The sequence below is a fragment of the Geotrypetes seraphini genome, chromosome 8 (genome assembly GCF_902459505.1).
Source record: "Geotrypetes seraphini chromosome 8, aGeoSer1.1, whole genome shotgun sequence".
NCBI lineage: Eukaryota > Metazoa > Chordata > Amphibia > Gymnophiona > Dermophiidae > Geotrypetes > Geotrypetes seraphini.
This window is the reverse complement of record NC_047091.1, coordinates 121,224,575-121,240,263: the sequence shown is the minus strand read 5'-3', so window position 1 is coordinate 121,240,263 and position 15,689 is coordinate 121,224,575. Positions and strand designations below refer to the sequence as shown.

The window sequence follows — 15,689 nt, the reverse complement described above, 5'->3', positions numbered from 1 at the left end:
CTCCAGATATAATCCAAGTTTCCAAGTTTCATATGTATTTGATTGATCGCTTTATCAATTTCAAAGCGATTAACACATGTTTAAAATTACAATATATAAAAGTTACAAAAAAAAAAATCTCAAATTCATTCTGGCACAAATGAAAACAAGAAAAATATAAGCAAATAAGAAGCACATGCTCTTCCCACTAGCTCAGATGTACTTTCTGTCACAGTAAAAAGTACAGCTGGCAAAGTCTTTGAAGGGCAAGTCATTATAAGTCAGGTATTTATTACTATCCAGTTCAGGGACCTGAGACTCAAGAAGCCTCCTACATTCATTCAGAAGCATATAGAAGCAGCAGATCCACATGTCATGGATAGTAGATGCAGAATCAAATTTTAAAAAACCACATATAGGCTTATCAAGAACTTGAAATAAGACCAAATAAGTCCAAGCTGCTCCAGGTAACAATGGTACTTTGCAGGACTGTATTTATTTTTAACAACACGTCTGACAGGAAAATGAAACCCAGTCCGTACAAGAAATAGCTCACAGCTGGTGGTAGCAGATACAATCTCCATACACTCAGTATTAAATATCAGTATATTTTATAACGTCACACTGCCAACAAACACCCCAGCCATGACCTCCCCTGTGTACTCTTGCTCTCTGTACCGTAAAGCTCCTGAGGGCTGGGAGGAATCCATCTTGGCCAGAAGCACATGTGCCGACTGCTTTCTACGATGCTTTGTGGATCCCTTATGCAGCAAAGTGAAGGTATGCAACCCGTCACAACACTGGGCTAGCTCAGCCTCCTGGGGTTTATGCTCAAGGAGGGGAAGTGGTAGTGGACAGCTTTACTGTCTGGATGGTGGGGCATCATTTTCTGCAGGAAGTGGATGGAAAGGTTATGGATGCAAACTTCCTCGGTACTTTAAGAGGGGGAGAGCGAACCTTCAGGCAGGCATCACAGTACCAGCCTCTCCTCTACCACCTCACGAAAAAGAGATGAAAAAAGTTGGGTTTAAGCGGAAGCGAGATGCTAGGATACCTGAATGCGGTCCCAGCCTTAAAAATCATGGCAGAGCTAGTCCATGTGTGAAACAGGCTGCTCACCTCCTGTCTCAGGTCTTCTCCGTTCATCAAGTGATGGACAAAAATGAGGGCAGATGATTCTCTAAAGACCTATGTACAAAACACAAGCTTCTCAACAGAAAGACACAGCAGCGTATAGAAAGAAAAGCGACTGGGAAAGAAGGCTGCAGTATCCATTGAGGGTCTGTGCCCTGGCTCCCTTTGGGCCATGGGGGTAGGGGAGCTGGGTGTCATTTGGAAGTGGGAGCTCCCTTTCTGCTCCTCCTATCTTCCTCCCTACGTTTTGGGGGTTTCAGATTTGCTGCAGTGGACCAAGGCTCTAGGCTTAGCATGTGCCAGCCTAGGGCGCATACGCTCTAGAAGATTCCAGCTACTCAGAGCTGGTTGGGATGAGGGTGTCACGGAAGACACAGAGGCGAGTGGGAACAAGCTCTCATTTGCTACGTGACGGAGCAGGATCACCTGTGCGGTGTTCACAGCCTCAGGCAAAATCCAGGCTCACAACAGCAGCAATGTACTCCAAACTGGAGCATAGTCCATGATCAACTGGGAATGGAAAGCTGCAGCCCGGGTTTGCAGTTATGGGATTGGGTAGCCGACACCAAGGCCAGATAGTCCAGTGGAAGGCGGCCAAATTAGAATTTGAGTCTTTTCTTTCTGGCCCTCTCTTCACCATGAAAGCTGAGAAGGGTTCAGCAGGTCCTGGCAGTCTGCTGCCAGAAAGAGCTCAGCAGACCAGCTTGCATCCACCCAAGTGATACTGCAGCTTCCCCTACCCCACCTCACTTAATCAGACTTGTCGCCCTCATCATCCTGGTGGGTGTCTCCATCCTGGCCATTCTTATCATCCTTGGATAGGTGACTTTGTGAGCCCAGGGTGGACAGAGAGAGCAGCCCTGTGCCAGCACTGACAGCAGGCAAAGAAGGGGCCTGTAAGCCAACGGGCAGCGGAGTCAGTGGTAGAGCCAGCGCTTGGAGCTGGGACAGCTGGTGCGCCTGAAGCTGCTGCTGTAAAGAAAGAGGGAGAGACAGGAGAGAGAGAGCAAAGAAAATGTGTCATTTGGAAAATTCAACATTTTCATCTCCTCATTCCAGTACAGCAGGAAGAGATGGCCTAGAAGCAGACTCAGTGGTTCAGTAATTTTCAACAAGGCTCTAATCCTCAAAGGACAGACAGAATGGGTCGTAATCTTTTCTCTCGCAGTCTCCCATTACATAATGGGATTCTTCATTTTAATTTTCCTTGGAAAAGCCCACATACAAATCCATTATGTAGAGAGATGAAAAAGAAACACACACACAAGCACCTCCATCTGACCTAAATCAAGAGGATGGTAAATCCCCATTACTGCTCCACCCTGAGCCCATCTCACGTACACGGATGATTGAATTCAGTTCTGGCGCTGTCACTTGTTTGGCTCGTTCAATGGCTCCCAAAACTTGCTGCTGGTGCTGTAAAAAGAAAAGAAGGCATCAGTCCTGATTGCAAGGGTTACTCCCCAATCCCAGTCCCAAGCGCTGCAGGAGTAAACCCCCCTTAATCCCAGCCTTAAGCGTTGCAGGAATCATCCCAACCCCCCAATCTCAGCCCTAAGCGCTGCAACGCTCACCCCTCCCAAATCTCAGCCCCAAGTGTTGCATGGATCACCCCCCCCCCCATCCTAGCTCCAAGAACTGCAGTCATCACCTTTCTCCCCAATCCTAGTCCTAAACGCTTCAGGGGTCACTCCCTTCAATTCCAGCTCTAAGTGCTGCAGGATTTATCCCTCCCCCCCCAAAATCCCAGCCCTAAGTGCTACAGGGGTCACCCACCCCCAATCAGGATCAGCCCTGACTAGCAGAGGTCACTAAACTACCCACCCAGAAGCTCTAAGAAAGAAGAATCATGGATTCAAGGGTCCTCTGTAGACAGAACTGGACACTGCAGGAGTGTGTGGCGCGGTGGTTGAAGCTACAACCTTAGCACCCTGGGGTTGTGGGTTCAAACCCCACGCTGCTCCTTGTGATCCTGGGTAAGCCACTTAATCTTCCAGAGCCCCAGGTACGTTAAATAGATTGTGAGCCCACCGGGACAGATAGAGAAAATGTTTGAGTACCTGATTGTAAAACCGCTTAGGTAACCTTGATAGGCGGTATATAAAATCCTAATAAACTTGAAACTAATCTCGGAATTTTTAAGGCCCTAACCAGAAACAGAAATTAAAATAAAAAAAAGCTATCTGGAAGCCCCAAATTACTGTTCTGTAGACAAAAGAAATTCTTAGTTGAAAGATGAGAAATAGTTGGGCATAGCTAGCATTACCTCTTGTGAAAGGTAAGGTAAGACTTGAGCACAGATTCCATTCAGCCTCTTCACAATTTCAGCCTATAAAAGAGAGGATGAAATGCACCCAAAAGCCTTTTTAATGTTCAAACAATTTTATGAATGAAAATATGCACCAGCAGCAGAACAGCATACAAGAGAACACCACAACAATGGTAGGAAAACCAAAAATGGAACAAACAGAATGTCATCAAATTTTCAATACAGCAACTACGCTAGTACCCACCCCCCCAAAAAAAAAAAAAAAAGACAAAGTCCCACCCCTCTCATACCAACAAAACATTAACACTGTAGTAATGCCGGAATGTGCCAAGGTCTTGGTTTCTGATAGGCCCCAGCCCACAGGGGGAGGAAAATAAAATGCACAAAACCCCCCAAACTCAAACAAAGGTAAAGGAAGAGAAAAGGGGATAGAAGAGAAAAGGAAAAAAAAAAGGAAGAAAATCCCTCTTTCACAGTGACTACCCCGACCTCAGGACGGGCAAAAAAGCTCTCAGCTCCGGGTCAAAAAAAAGGCAGGAAACAACCAGTAGGCCAGCCCCGATCAAAAGAAATTGAGGACCTGATGTGGTAAGGAAGATAAATAGGGCTCCCAAATTTTCAGGAAAAGCATCTATTCTCTTTCCAGTAACATGAGAGCATGGAAGCGATTCCTCCAAGCCCAATAGGAAGGGGGGGGGGGGGTCAGCAGAAGTCCAAACTTGCAGGATCACTCTTTTAGCCAACATCCCCGCCTTGAGAACTAGAAGCCGGTGAAAGCGATTAGCAATACATAAGGCCCACAAACCTTTTGAAACTGGCAGTTCCACCTGTAACCCCTTGCTTAGCCACATCCCAAGAACCACCTTACACTGGTACACCCACCTAAGCTTCAAAAAACTCCCTGCACTTGTACGCCCAGCCACTCCCCATGTTGGAATGCCCAGCCATACCCCAAAAACCTCCCTGCGCCAGTGTGCCCAGCTGTGCTCCAATAGCCTCCCAGAATACCTGGCCACACCCAATAGCAGTGGCATAGTAAGAGTGAGCGTTGCCCCTCCCCCTCCTTCCCTTTTTCCCGTACCTTTTTAACTTCTCTGGAATGAGGAACATGCCCACATAGGTGTTGGCTTGCCCTTTGACGTCACTTCCTAGGTGTGGGTCCCAGAAGTGACGTCAGAGAGAGCGCCTATGCAGGCAACAACCTCGCGCCGGGAAAGTAAAAAAGGTACGGGGAAGGCAATGGGCACGCAGCAAGGAGAGGAGGGGGGGGGGGGCAGAGAGGAGGGTGCTGTGGCTGACCGCACCTCCTTACTATACCACTGCCCAAGAGCCTTCCCCTGACAGTATGCCCAGGCACACCCAAAAACCCTCCTGGCACCTGTACACCCAGCCACATTCCAAAAGCCACCCTGAGCTGATATGCCTAGCCACGACCTAATATCCTCCCCAGTCAGAGAAAGGCACTACTACTACTCCTAAATAATCTTTCCTGTGTCATGCATTCCAGTCTGAGATCCACAGTGGCACAGGCTTTGTATCAGCCAAGCTTATGTATAAAGAGGAGAGGGAACCCAACCCCTTCGGGGAAGAATGTATACAGGTCTCTGGGCAACCAGAAGCCATGACTGTACGTGTGTGCCTGGAGAGAGGGCAGATGAGAACGGATATGGTTGCAGCTGTCCTGAAAACACATCAGTTATCAACAGGAAGACTACACTGGAGTAATTTTATAAGCTAGTTAAGCATGTACAACAGGGTCTTATAGCATTAGCTGTTGTGCCTCCTTTTATGTGAAAGATGCATAGAAAAACATTGCTGGGGAAGAACAGGTGAAAGAGAGAAAACACTTACACACCCCCTACACCTGGGAGCAGACTGCACTTATTTTGTAAAGACAGCATATATGCCTATGTGTCTCTTCTGCCTGGGCATCCTGTTATACAGCCTCCATGTCCCCACGAGTTTCCCCATTTGTACCAGCCTACGTGCAGTCAGTCTCCTTGCTGCTAACGTCCCTTTGTGTCAGATCAGTGCATGCTTCAATTCCACTATTGTTTCGGCTCTTATCACATTTACTGGAGTTGATTCTAGATTTTTGCCACTTGTTGCCATCTTCCCATTCCATTATCTCCATTCAGACCCTATCTTCAGGAGAGGGGCTGAGCTTACCTGTTTGTGCATTTCAATGTTCAATCCATATGACATCTCATAGTACTGAGGAAAAAGTGACAAGAATTAGAAAAGCCATCTTGAACCACAAACAAAACCAGAGGTACGTTATGACAACATCCCTCCAGCACCGAGTCAACAGCACTTCAAGAGCTACACTACACCATCCCTCCAGCACTGAGGCTCGATCATCCCTTTCCAGCACCCTACAATATTGAGCCACCCTTCTGAACGAAAACTTACTGAGCCATAGCCCATGAGTTCACTGGTACTATCTGTGCATTCAGCTGCAGCCCATGAGCCCTTTCTGGTGCTGCCCACCCAGAGCTGAGGATCATCCCTTCCTGCCACCCCCCCACACCAAGCTTTGCCAGAGCTGAGGTTTTACCCATAGGAGTACAAGACTCCAAAATAGAAGCCCCTAAATCTATTACGCCTGAAAATGAGAAGCTGGGGAATCAGACTGAGGAAACTTTACCAAAAGGGGGATAAAGAGCCAGAAAATCCTACTTCTGCCCCTCTCAGCACGAAAACAATAGTTCTAAGGAGATGCTTATGCCAGGTGTACACCTGGCTGGGCCTCCGCATGTGCGGATCGCCGGACCGAAGGTCTGATCCGGAGATGGCAGTTCTTATGTTGCTTTTAAGCTGGTAGTGACCCATCAGCTTTAGGACTATGAGTGAGGACATGGAAACCCCAACTTACCATGACATAGTGACGCTGCATCTCTGACTTCTCGCTGGCCAGTTTATCACACTCCAGCTTCAAGCTAAGAATCAGGAGTAGAGACAGAAATTAGAAATGGGAGAGGAGAGAAGCCAGGCAAGGGCAGGAGAAAAGAGACAGACTAAGGATGGGAGAAAGAAAAGCAAGTAGAGAAAGATTGAGTCAGGGCTGTTGTGGGGTCAATAACAGAGGCGGGTTATGATATGGGGAGAGAGGGAAAAGAAAGATATTTGGGTTTAAGAACTGGTGGGAGTGAAGGAAAGTCAACAAGCTCAACCAGTGACATCACTGCTGCAGTCCCTCCTTATCTATGACACTGCAACACCCCACTCTCCCCCATCAAGACTCACCTCTCTTTTCTATTGTGAGTAGTAAGGGGAAGAATCCTAGTACAGTTATCAGTGGCATTTCTGCATATATGGCCTATTTATTTACAGAACCGGAGAAACAGGTTTTCTATCGGAGTTTTGTTCCATTTCATATCATATCCCCAATCTCACTTCAATATAATAGGATTAGTTGAACTATTGTAGTTGTACTTGGGCACTGTATCTGTCCAGGGAATTTTTTTTTTTTTGCTCTAAAGCACTTTTTATTGTACCATCTTTATAGCCAGTTTAGAACATGCAGATCCTGGCCTGAGATTAAGCACTTTTCAGAGGTTTCTTTACATCTGGGATTTTGTAAAGTGTGCTCAACTTCTTGTTTGTTTAGGAAGAATGTAAATTGTATAAGAGAGTTTTTAAAATCTCTTCTGGAAAATCATAGTCTTTTTCTTTTCCAGGTTTACTTGCAAGGTCTATGAATTATAATAGGTGGCTAGTATGGATGGGCAGTTGTTTCAAATTGTACTATGCACAGAGCAACATTTTTCTTAAATGTGTGTACAGTATTTTCACAAGTGTGCGCTCCTTCCCAATAGTACAAGCATGTACACAATCTTGGTAAAGAGAGCACATTATGCATAAATAACATCCACTCTTTAAGAAATGTGCACATTCTTAATGATAATCATTTCCAATTGGAAACAAAAGCAATAAAACCCATGAAAACTTTCTAGGTGCATCTGTCTAGTAGCCATGGCTTCTAGAGTAGGAGACAGAGTGAGCAGATCATCTGCATACATTTGTTTTCTGAGTCTTGTAGCCTTGCCTTACTCTTGGGGTGAGCATCTCTTCCCTCCTGTCTGCCTGCATCATCAATGGTATTCCTTCTTCCTTCCCCTGTAGGCAGTGGAACAGGTGGGGCCACCAAGGCAGGCCCTGCAGGCCATCAGCAACCAGGAAGTTTCAGGGACATTAGCAGAGGTTGCTATCCCCCCACCCTCATTCCCCAAAAGGTGTCCTGCTGCCCCTGCTCTTCCCTTCTCACCTGCGATGCTCCCCCATTTGCCGTTTCTCCCCCATCCACCCCCACTTCCATTCCACGCTCCTCTGGCCTCTCCCCTCTCCTATCTCTGGTACCCCTCTTCCCCCCTTCACCTGTGGTACTGCGCCTGCAGCAGCTGGAACTCGTCCTTGATGCGATCGCAGGAGTCCGACGTGGTGAACTTGAGCTGCTGCGGCAGGTGCGAGGGGCCCTGGGGCAGAGAGAGAGAGAGAAGCTGTCAGAGGAGGGCCAGGGGCCACGGAAGGAGAGGCCAGCGCATGACCTCTGACCTTCCTCCTCTAAATCGCGGCGGTCACTGGCTGGACACGCAGCTCCCCCCCACCCCCAAGTGCACAGCCTCGCCACGGCAGCGCTCGTCGTCCCCTCGCCACCCCTCCCCCTTCCCCAGCTTCTCCCCTTCCTGATCCCGGCCTCACCGAGTGGCGGCTTTGCGGAAACATCATGTCCCCGCCGCTCTCGGTATAGGCCGCGTCCGGCTTCTGCAGTTCCTATTGTCTAATGGCGGCGGCGACAGCGATTCTCCGCGCCCTCCGGTGTCCAGTCTCGGTACTGCAGCGACACCCCGCGCCCCCGGCGCCCGGTCTCGGTACTGCAGCGACTCCCTGCGACTCCGGCGTCTGGTGCCGGTACTGCAGCGATTGGCTGTCTGGTCCGGTCCCGGTACTGGTACTACCATGCTGGTTCTAATCATCTGTTGGCTTATTAATATCCATTGCTAAATGATTTAAACCTACAATTAATTAGTTCATGTACACTGCAAATCATATATCCACTGTAGTGCTAAATGCAACATTTCAACTCAGTTAATAAAACGAATAAGCAAAGTACCCTCATGAGTTAGACCCTACCAGTCTCAGCACTTCTTTTAAACCCCTTCACCAACGTCTTCCTTCTAGCCCTTGTTATTCACTTAAAGAAGCTATATATGGCTGTCGTTAGAGCCACGAGCCCTACATGCCACATGCTTATGAAGTAATTCTGCAAATCCTGTGTGACTGGAAGCCAGTGTAAATGCTCCAGATAGGCTGTCATATTTTCTTGCATACCTGTTAACAATCAAACGGCAAGATTGTATGCTGGACCCTAATAATAATTTCCAATCATAATCCAATCCAATACCATCAACACTATTCTTTATTTTCTGTTTTCCTCTGAAATTTTCTTTTCTTTTTAAAGAATTTCTATTTCATTTTTTTGTACTCTGCTTTCATTTGTTATGAAGAGTAATATAGTAAACATATCTATAAGCAAATATTCCATGCAGGTTAGCCCTCCCCTCCCCCCAAAAAACCCTCTTTATTTAAAGGTGTAACTGCCACCCTCACATGTTATAAGGGGCTGCTGAAAAATGCTCAACCCAACCAAGAAGAGAAAGATGTGGAGCCATGAAAATTACAAGTTTTTGTGGATCCTTTGTTAGTGGAGTGGTATAACTACTTCTAGATTTAAGTTGGTGCAAGTAACATAGTAGATGACGGCAGATAAAGACCCAAATGGTCCATCCAGTCTGCTCAACCTGATTTAAATTTTTTCAATTTTTTCTTCTTAGCTATTTCTGGGCAAGAATCCAAAGCTCTACTTGGTACTGTGCTTGGGTTCCCACTGCCGAAATCTCAGTCAAAACCTACTCCAGTCCATCTACACCCTCCCAGCCATTGTAGCCCTCTCCAGCCCATCCTTCCCCAAATGGCCATATATAGACTGTGCAAGTCTGCCCAGTACTAGCCTTAGTTCAATATTTAATATTATTTTCTGATTCTAGATCCTCTGTGTTCAACCCACGCTTCTTTGAACTCTGTCACCATTTTCTTCTCCACCATCTCTCTCGGGAGCGCATTCCAGGCATCCACCACCCTCTCCGTAAAGTAGAATTTCTTAACATTGCTCTTGAATCTACCACCCCTCAAACTCTACCACCCCTCTGGTTTTACCATTTTCCTTTCTCTGGAAAAGATTTTAACGTCTGAATCATATCCCCCCCCTGTCCCTCCTTTCCTCTAGTGTATACATGTATATACATACATATATAGGGTATACAAGTATCCCAGTACCTAACAGGGTTCCCAAATAACTCCACACAACCAAGGGATTCAACAAGAAAAGGAATTGTAAGATTTATTAGATAACAATAGGTGAAGAGTGGGTAAGCTCTTCAAATAGGTACCAATTGGTACAATTAGATAATGCAAGACGTTAATACTATAGGGTAAATTACAGAGGCAAAAGGATGTTACAGGATACCCCTCTAAATTGGCAACAGTTCAATGGGCTGATTAACTTCTATAATCTGTAATCAGTTTGACACGTTTACCACTACTTCAAATACTCAAGTCTGAAGTGTATCATTTGCATAAATGAGGCCTACTGTAGTAAATAGGTGTGCAAAAAAACAAAAGGAATTGACCCCAAAATATCCACAAAGAAGAAAATCCAGAGAAAACCAAAAAAACTGTGGAGTGACGATGTTCCTAAATGGACTTTATTTGAAAGTATCAAAGTTCCAAAGGTACACTAAAATCATCCACATAAAATAATTCCATCCATATAAAAGTAAATCATCCACATAAGAGCCTTAAAGGATCTAGTCTGCTAGGGATACAGGACCCAACACGGTCCGCGTTTCGACAAAAAGTCTTCTTCAGGGGTCCCTGGGGGTCCTATAAAGGTGAGTACGTGGGAAACAATTGTGTGGTGAGCCGGAAGTGAGACACTGCTTGCATTTGCAATGGAAAAAAGGTGTACCCACAATGTTACAAGTCTTAGAAAGTCTCTGGAAACATTGCAGCAGTTGGGCACCAGGATTTTCGGCGTCCACGTCCTCACTGGCCTTGGAGTCAGCTTGTCGGCTCAAGAACTCTGGATCACCTTAATGCCTTACCATGTACGCTTCCTACATTTACGCGACACCTCTACTCTGTGTCTATCACTCTGACTTACTCCCACTCAACTTGTATCCGCCCTCTCCACTTGTACTTGACGATATTACTGTAATTATTCTTCGCTGATTGTCCAGCTCTTTTTGTTGTAAACCGCCTCGAACTACCATGGGTTTGGCGATATATAAGAATAAAATTATTATTATTATTATTACTACGCTAGCTGAAAACAAACCAATAAAAGAAAACCTAATCTTTTTTTTTTTTTTTAAGGATCTGATGGAAAGCTCCCACGTCAGTGTCCCCGAGGGCTCACCTCTTTCTTTTTTTTTATCTTTTTATTAGAGAACAGAGCCACAAGGAGACAAGCCACAGGTGCCAAGCCTGAAAACCAAATACATAATACAATACAAAACTGCAAATATGCAACTTGGAGGACAAGGATAAGAATAAGAGTAAGAAAGATTATCCTACCTAGTGCAATAAAAGGAACATACCTCATAATATTCCAGTGGAAGTCAAGCAAACATGGAAGCAAAACAAACACCATGTTAACAAGTCCAAAGTGCCAAAATCAAGACGATCAGTCAAAGCCAATAATCTCTCACCAACTCCGCACATTTTTCATTGGTATCCTGCCCCCCAACTCCCCCCTTTCTCATCCCCCCTCCGGGTCCATCCTCTCCACCACTAGAACAAGGACCAGCAATCCAAATAAGCCTGCTTCCGAGTAGAACTAGCAGGAGCCCATCGCAGCCGCTCCCAGGAGGCCATTTGGGTCATAAGATTCCACCAGTGTTGGGCTGTGGGCTGAGTAGGGCCTATCCAGAGCTGCAGAATAGTCATCTTTGCCAGACCAAAAGCCACATGCAACAAGCGCCTGTGATGATCTGCCACACCCATTTCCACCCTCTCCACCCCCAGCAATACTGTTCTATAGGACTACTCAAGGGATTGACCTATGACACCCTCCACTGTACTAAATACCTGCTACCACAGAGGACCTACCACTGGGCAGTCCAGAAAATTATGAACAATAGTTCCCCGCTGTGCCCTACAGCGTGGGCAAGTGTCATCTTCCCAAAGCTTCATTTAGGAAAAATGCCCAAAAATACAGTAGAGAAAATGACCATTTTCAAACCAGAAAAACATTTTTTGGGCTTGTTTGTTTTCAAAAATAATAATAATAGCTTTATTTATATCCCGTCATACTTTTTCAGTTCAAGACGGTATACAGTAAAGTAGAAAGACAGTGTGGATACTGCAGGTATTGATACAAGTGAACAGAGCATGGAGATTACAGCACTGAGATTACGTGGGGGAGCGTTGGGATTGTAGGGAGGAAGGAAGGGTTCAGAAGGATCAGAAAACCTTGTCAAATAAGTTGGTTTTCAGAAATTTTCTAAAGGATTGGTATGATGGAGAATTTAGGAGAAGTGCACTAAGGGTGTTCCAGATGCCTGCTTGAAAGGCTAGTGTCCTATCAAGGAATTTTTTGTATCGACATCCCTTGGGAGTGGGGAATGAGAATAGAAGGGTTTTGTGGGAGAGGCGGGGATTGTCCTGTAGCATGAAGTGGTTTATGAGGTAGGTGGGCGAGAAGCCGAATAATGTCTTGTAGCAGAGGCAGCCGAATTAGAAGATAATTCTGGCTTCGACTGGTAGCCAGTACAGTTTTTTTTAAGTATGGAGAGATGTGGTTGGGATTTTTTCAAGCCGAAGATCAGTCTTGCCGTTACCGCTCTTAGTCTTTTAATGGTTGTTGGTTTTTTTTGGGGTTTTTTTTTTGTGGGACCCTAGGTAGATTATATTGCAATAGTCCATTGAGCTTAGAATTAGAGATTGAACTAGCAGTCTAAAGGCAGCGAAGTTGAAGTAAGGATTTAGAGTGCATAGTTTCCAAGGGGAGAGTGTGGCACAGTGGTTAATGCTACAGCCTCAGCACCTGAGGTTGTGTGTTCAAACCCATGCTGCTCCTTGTGATCCTGGACAATTCACTTAGTCCCCCCCCCCCCCCATTGCCCCAGGTACATTAGATAGATTGTGAGCCCACCGGGACAAACAGGGAAAAATGCTTGAGTACCAGAATAAATTCTGTAAACCGTTCTGAGCTCCCTTGGAAGAACGGTACAGAAAATTGAATAAATTATTAAATTAAGATGGTGTGAGCGTCAAGCGTTTCCTAGATGTGTTTGTTCTCAGTGCATCTATATTATTGAAAAATGCACAAAAAACAGCCATTGGGACGTAGGAGGAACCAACATTTTTAGTAGACTGACCACACAGACATCCCAGCAGAGCAGTGGGGCACCCTAGGGGGCACATAAGTGGTCTCAGGTATATATCTCAACGTAACCCTCTTACATTGTACGGTGAGCCCTCTAAACCTTACCCAAAATCTACTATACCCAGCAGTCCTTATGCCTGTGGGTGCCACCTATGTCAGTACTGTAGGTTTTGGTGGGCTCACATTTTCCACACAAGCGTACTAGAGTGGAATACGGGCCTGGATCCCCTCCGCTGCAGTCCACTGAGCCTACCACTAGGCTACTCCAGAAACCTGCTTACTGCTCTAAGGATTGGCCATAACATCTGAAGCGGTGAGAGGGGAGCCAGCAACCACTGGAGAAGTAAAGGGGGGCATGCCTTCATGCCTCCAGAAGTCATCTGGTCAGTTTTTAGCACTTATTCAATAGTGAAACAGGTCTAGCCTCAAACGTCCACGTTTTGCCTGGGATGTGTTCTGCAATGTTTCATTATTGCAGAAAGGAAGACTAGAAAAAGCCAAAATGGGAAAACTGCAATAAACTGGCAAGCAAAAAGTCTTCCCTAACCCTAGAAAAGGAGGAGGGGCCAGAGGCATCCGAACCAAGAGAACACCTGAAACAAATAATTAGTGATGTGAGTGGAAAACCCTCAGTCTCACAGCCTGCTATGGGAACAAGTCCCTAAAGCACGGGAAGGGGTAAAACACGGAACTCACGGACCTGACGGACCTCGCGGATCTAAACCCGTACGGCCTTAAAAATCTGAGGTCCGTGTCGGTCCGTGTCTATGGTGCTTGTAGTTTCTGTCGCTGACAGACCTTGATGAGATTTTTGCACTGACGGATCCGTCTCAGCATAGGGAGGGAAAAGTGTTAGGATCCGTCAGCGCTAAAAATCTCTTCGAGGTCTGTCAGAGCCAGAGACTAGTGCTGGAGTTTGGAGACTTCTTTTCCACAATGCACGTCCAAAACCTATGTCCCCGCTCTCTTGGCTTCTGCTCTGCCGCTCCAGCACTAGTCTCTGGCTCTGACAGACCTGGAAGAGATTTTAGCGCTGACGGATCCTACCACTTTTCCCTCCCTTTGCTGAGACGGATCCGTCAGCGCTAAAATCTCATCAAGGTCTGTCAGCAACAGAAACTACAAGCGCCACGGACACGGACCGACACGGACCTCAGATTTTTAAGGCCGTACGGGTTTAGATCCGCGAGGTCCGCGTTTTACCCCTTCCCCTAAAGCACCAGCTGTCACAATCAAACCCCAGAACGGGTGTTACTTGTGAAACATCCCTGGGTTTCCAACTGAATTTACTAGTGCACAAACATGCTACTGGTGAAAAATAAAGTGGAAAAAATACATGAAAAATCACTGAACAGTAAAATGGTTTGGATATCTTTGCCCTTCCTCCAAGGGCAAGGAGTGTCCAAAATTACCTGGGCTGGCTTGAAGCTGACAGAGTCAAAAGACAAAAGCAAAAATTACTTAACTTCTTCCATGGAAGTCTGGGAGATAGAACAACCGACTGAAAAAGAAACAGTCCAACGGGGCTCTGTTTAGAGGGGAACCACTCCTCTTCCTCAGGAACTAGCTGAATAATCCAGTTGTGCTGAAAATGCCAGCCCATGAATATAAAGTCCGAAATGAGAATGGGTTATTGCAGAAAAACATCCAACTCATAAGTCCTCCCTAATCTCGCCCAAAACATGCCCCCAACTTGCCCCCTTGAGATTTAGATGCACTTCGAGCAAACAACATAGAAAATTGTCTAAAAAAAAGTTCTTCAAAAATAGCCACTTGGACGTTTTAGCAAATAAAACATCCAAATGCCAATTTATGCCATTTTTGGATGATTTTCTCTTTTGCAAATGACGACCAGTGTGTGCACAAGGTTTGCAATAGCAAATTGTGTTCCTAGTTTTGTTGTCTCATTTGGTATGCTGAGGAATTGTCATTTAAATCTTGCTTCTGCTTCCGCTTTTTTTACTTTTAACTGCAAGCATCAGATGTAACTGAATAAAAGTAGTAACAATTGGTGAAGTATTACTTCAGTAACAGTAAAAGAAACAAAATGTTATCCTGTACTTTTTCTTTTTTCTCAAATAAAAGTGACAAAACCTTTACTTAAAGTATAGTAACTAGTTACATTTACATAGTTACTTTCAAACAGTGGGACTCATAATCGAAAAATAAAGTTATTGAGTGCTAGATTGTCTGTCTGTTTGTGTCACTATCTCTATCTTAACCTAATCTGCCCTGCTTCTCTGACTGACCATTTTTCACTCATACCTCACAGTAGAGAATGACATGGGGACAAATTTCCCAGTCCCGTCCCTAGTCGCTGATCATGTCCCTGCTCCATTCCTGTAAGCTTAGCCTTATCTGCACAAATCTCAAACACTTATTTTAAAGTGTTTTGAGGCTTGTGCAGATGAGGATGGAGCTTGCAGGAGTGGAGCAGGAACAGGAAAAGAACTCACCGGGACAGGACGAGAAAATTAGTTCCCATGGGGGACGGGAAAAATTTAGTCCCCGTGTCATTCTCTACCACACAGACCCCTACCATCCCTCCTTCCTGATACTTATATCTTTACCTCTCCCCCTCCCATCCATTTCCAGTTACTCACTCACTTTGCTCTCTGTTACTGTGCTGTCTCTTTCTGTCTGTACTAGAAGTCTTATAGGAACGGGGATCATGGGAATCTCATGGGTCCCATAGGACTCCCACAGGGATTTTTATCAGATCCATGGGACTCCCACAGGGAACCCCCAGGTCCAGGGGATTCCCACAAAGATCCCCTCCCCCCCAGGTCCAGGGGACTCCCACAAAGATCCCCCCCTGGTCCATGGGACTCCCACAAGGATCCCTCCCAGGTCAACGGG

At 45.8% G+C, this 15,689-nt stretch overlaps 1 protein-coding gene across 2 annotated transcripts; it reads right to left on the bottom strand.

The window, feature by feature from the left end:
• Positions 1-441: 441 nt before the first annotated feature.
• On the bottom strand, positions 442-8,243 carry TLE5 (TLE family member 5, transcriptional modulator). 2 transcript variants are annotated; one of them, XM_033955006.1, is made up of 7 exons: positions 8,084-8,243; positions 7,760-7,857; positions 6,258-6,321; positions 5,552-5,596; positions 3,380-3,442; positions 2,455-2,529; positions 442-2,085 (listed from the first exon to the last, which is right to left on the bottom strand). In XM_033955006.1, the coding sequence occupies exons 1-7, from the start codon at positions 8,108-8,110 to the stop codon at positions 1,864-1,866; spliced, it is 594 nt and encodes a 197-aa protein (XP_033810897.1). In that variant the 5' UTR covers positions 8,111-8,243; the 3' UTR covers positions 442-1,863. The 2 variants fall into 2 exon arrangements, with proteins under 2 accessions (XP_033810897.1, XP_033810898.1); XM_033955007.1 differs by having other exon boundaries at positions 442-2,082.
• Between the last annotated feature and the right edge of the window lie 7,446 nt (positions 8,244-15,689).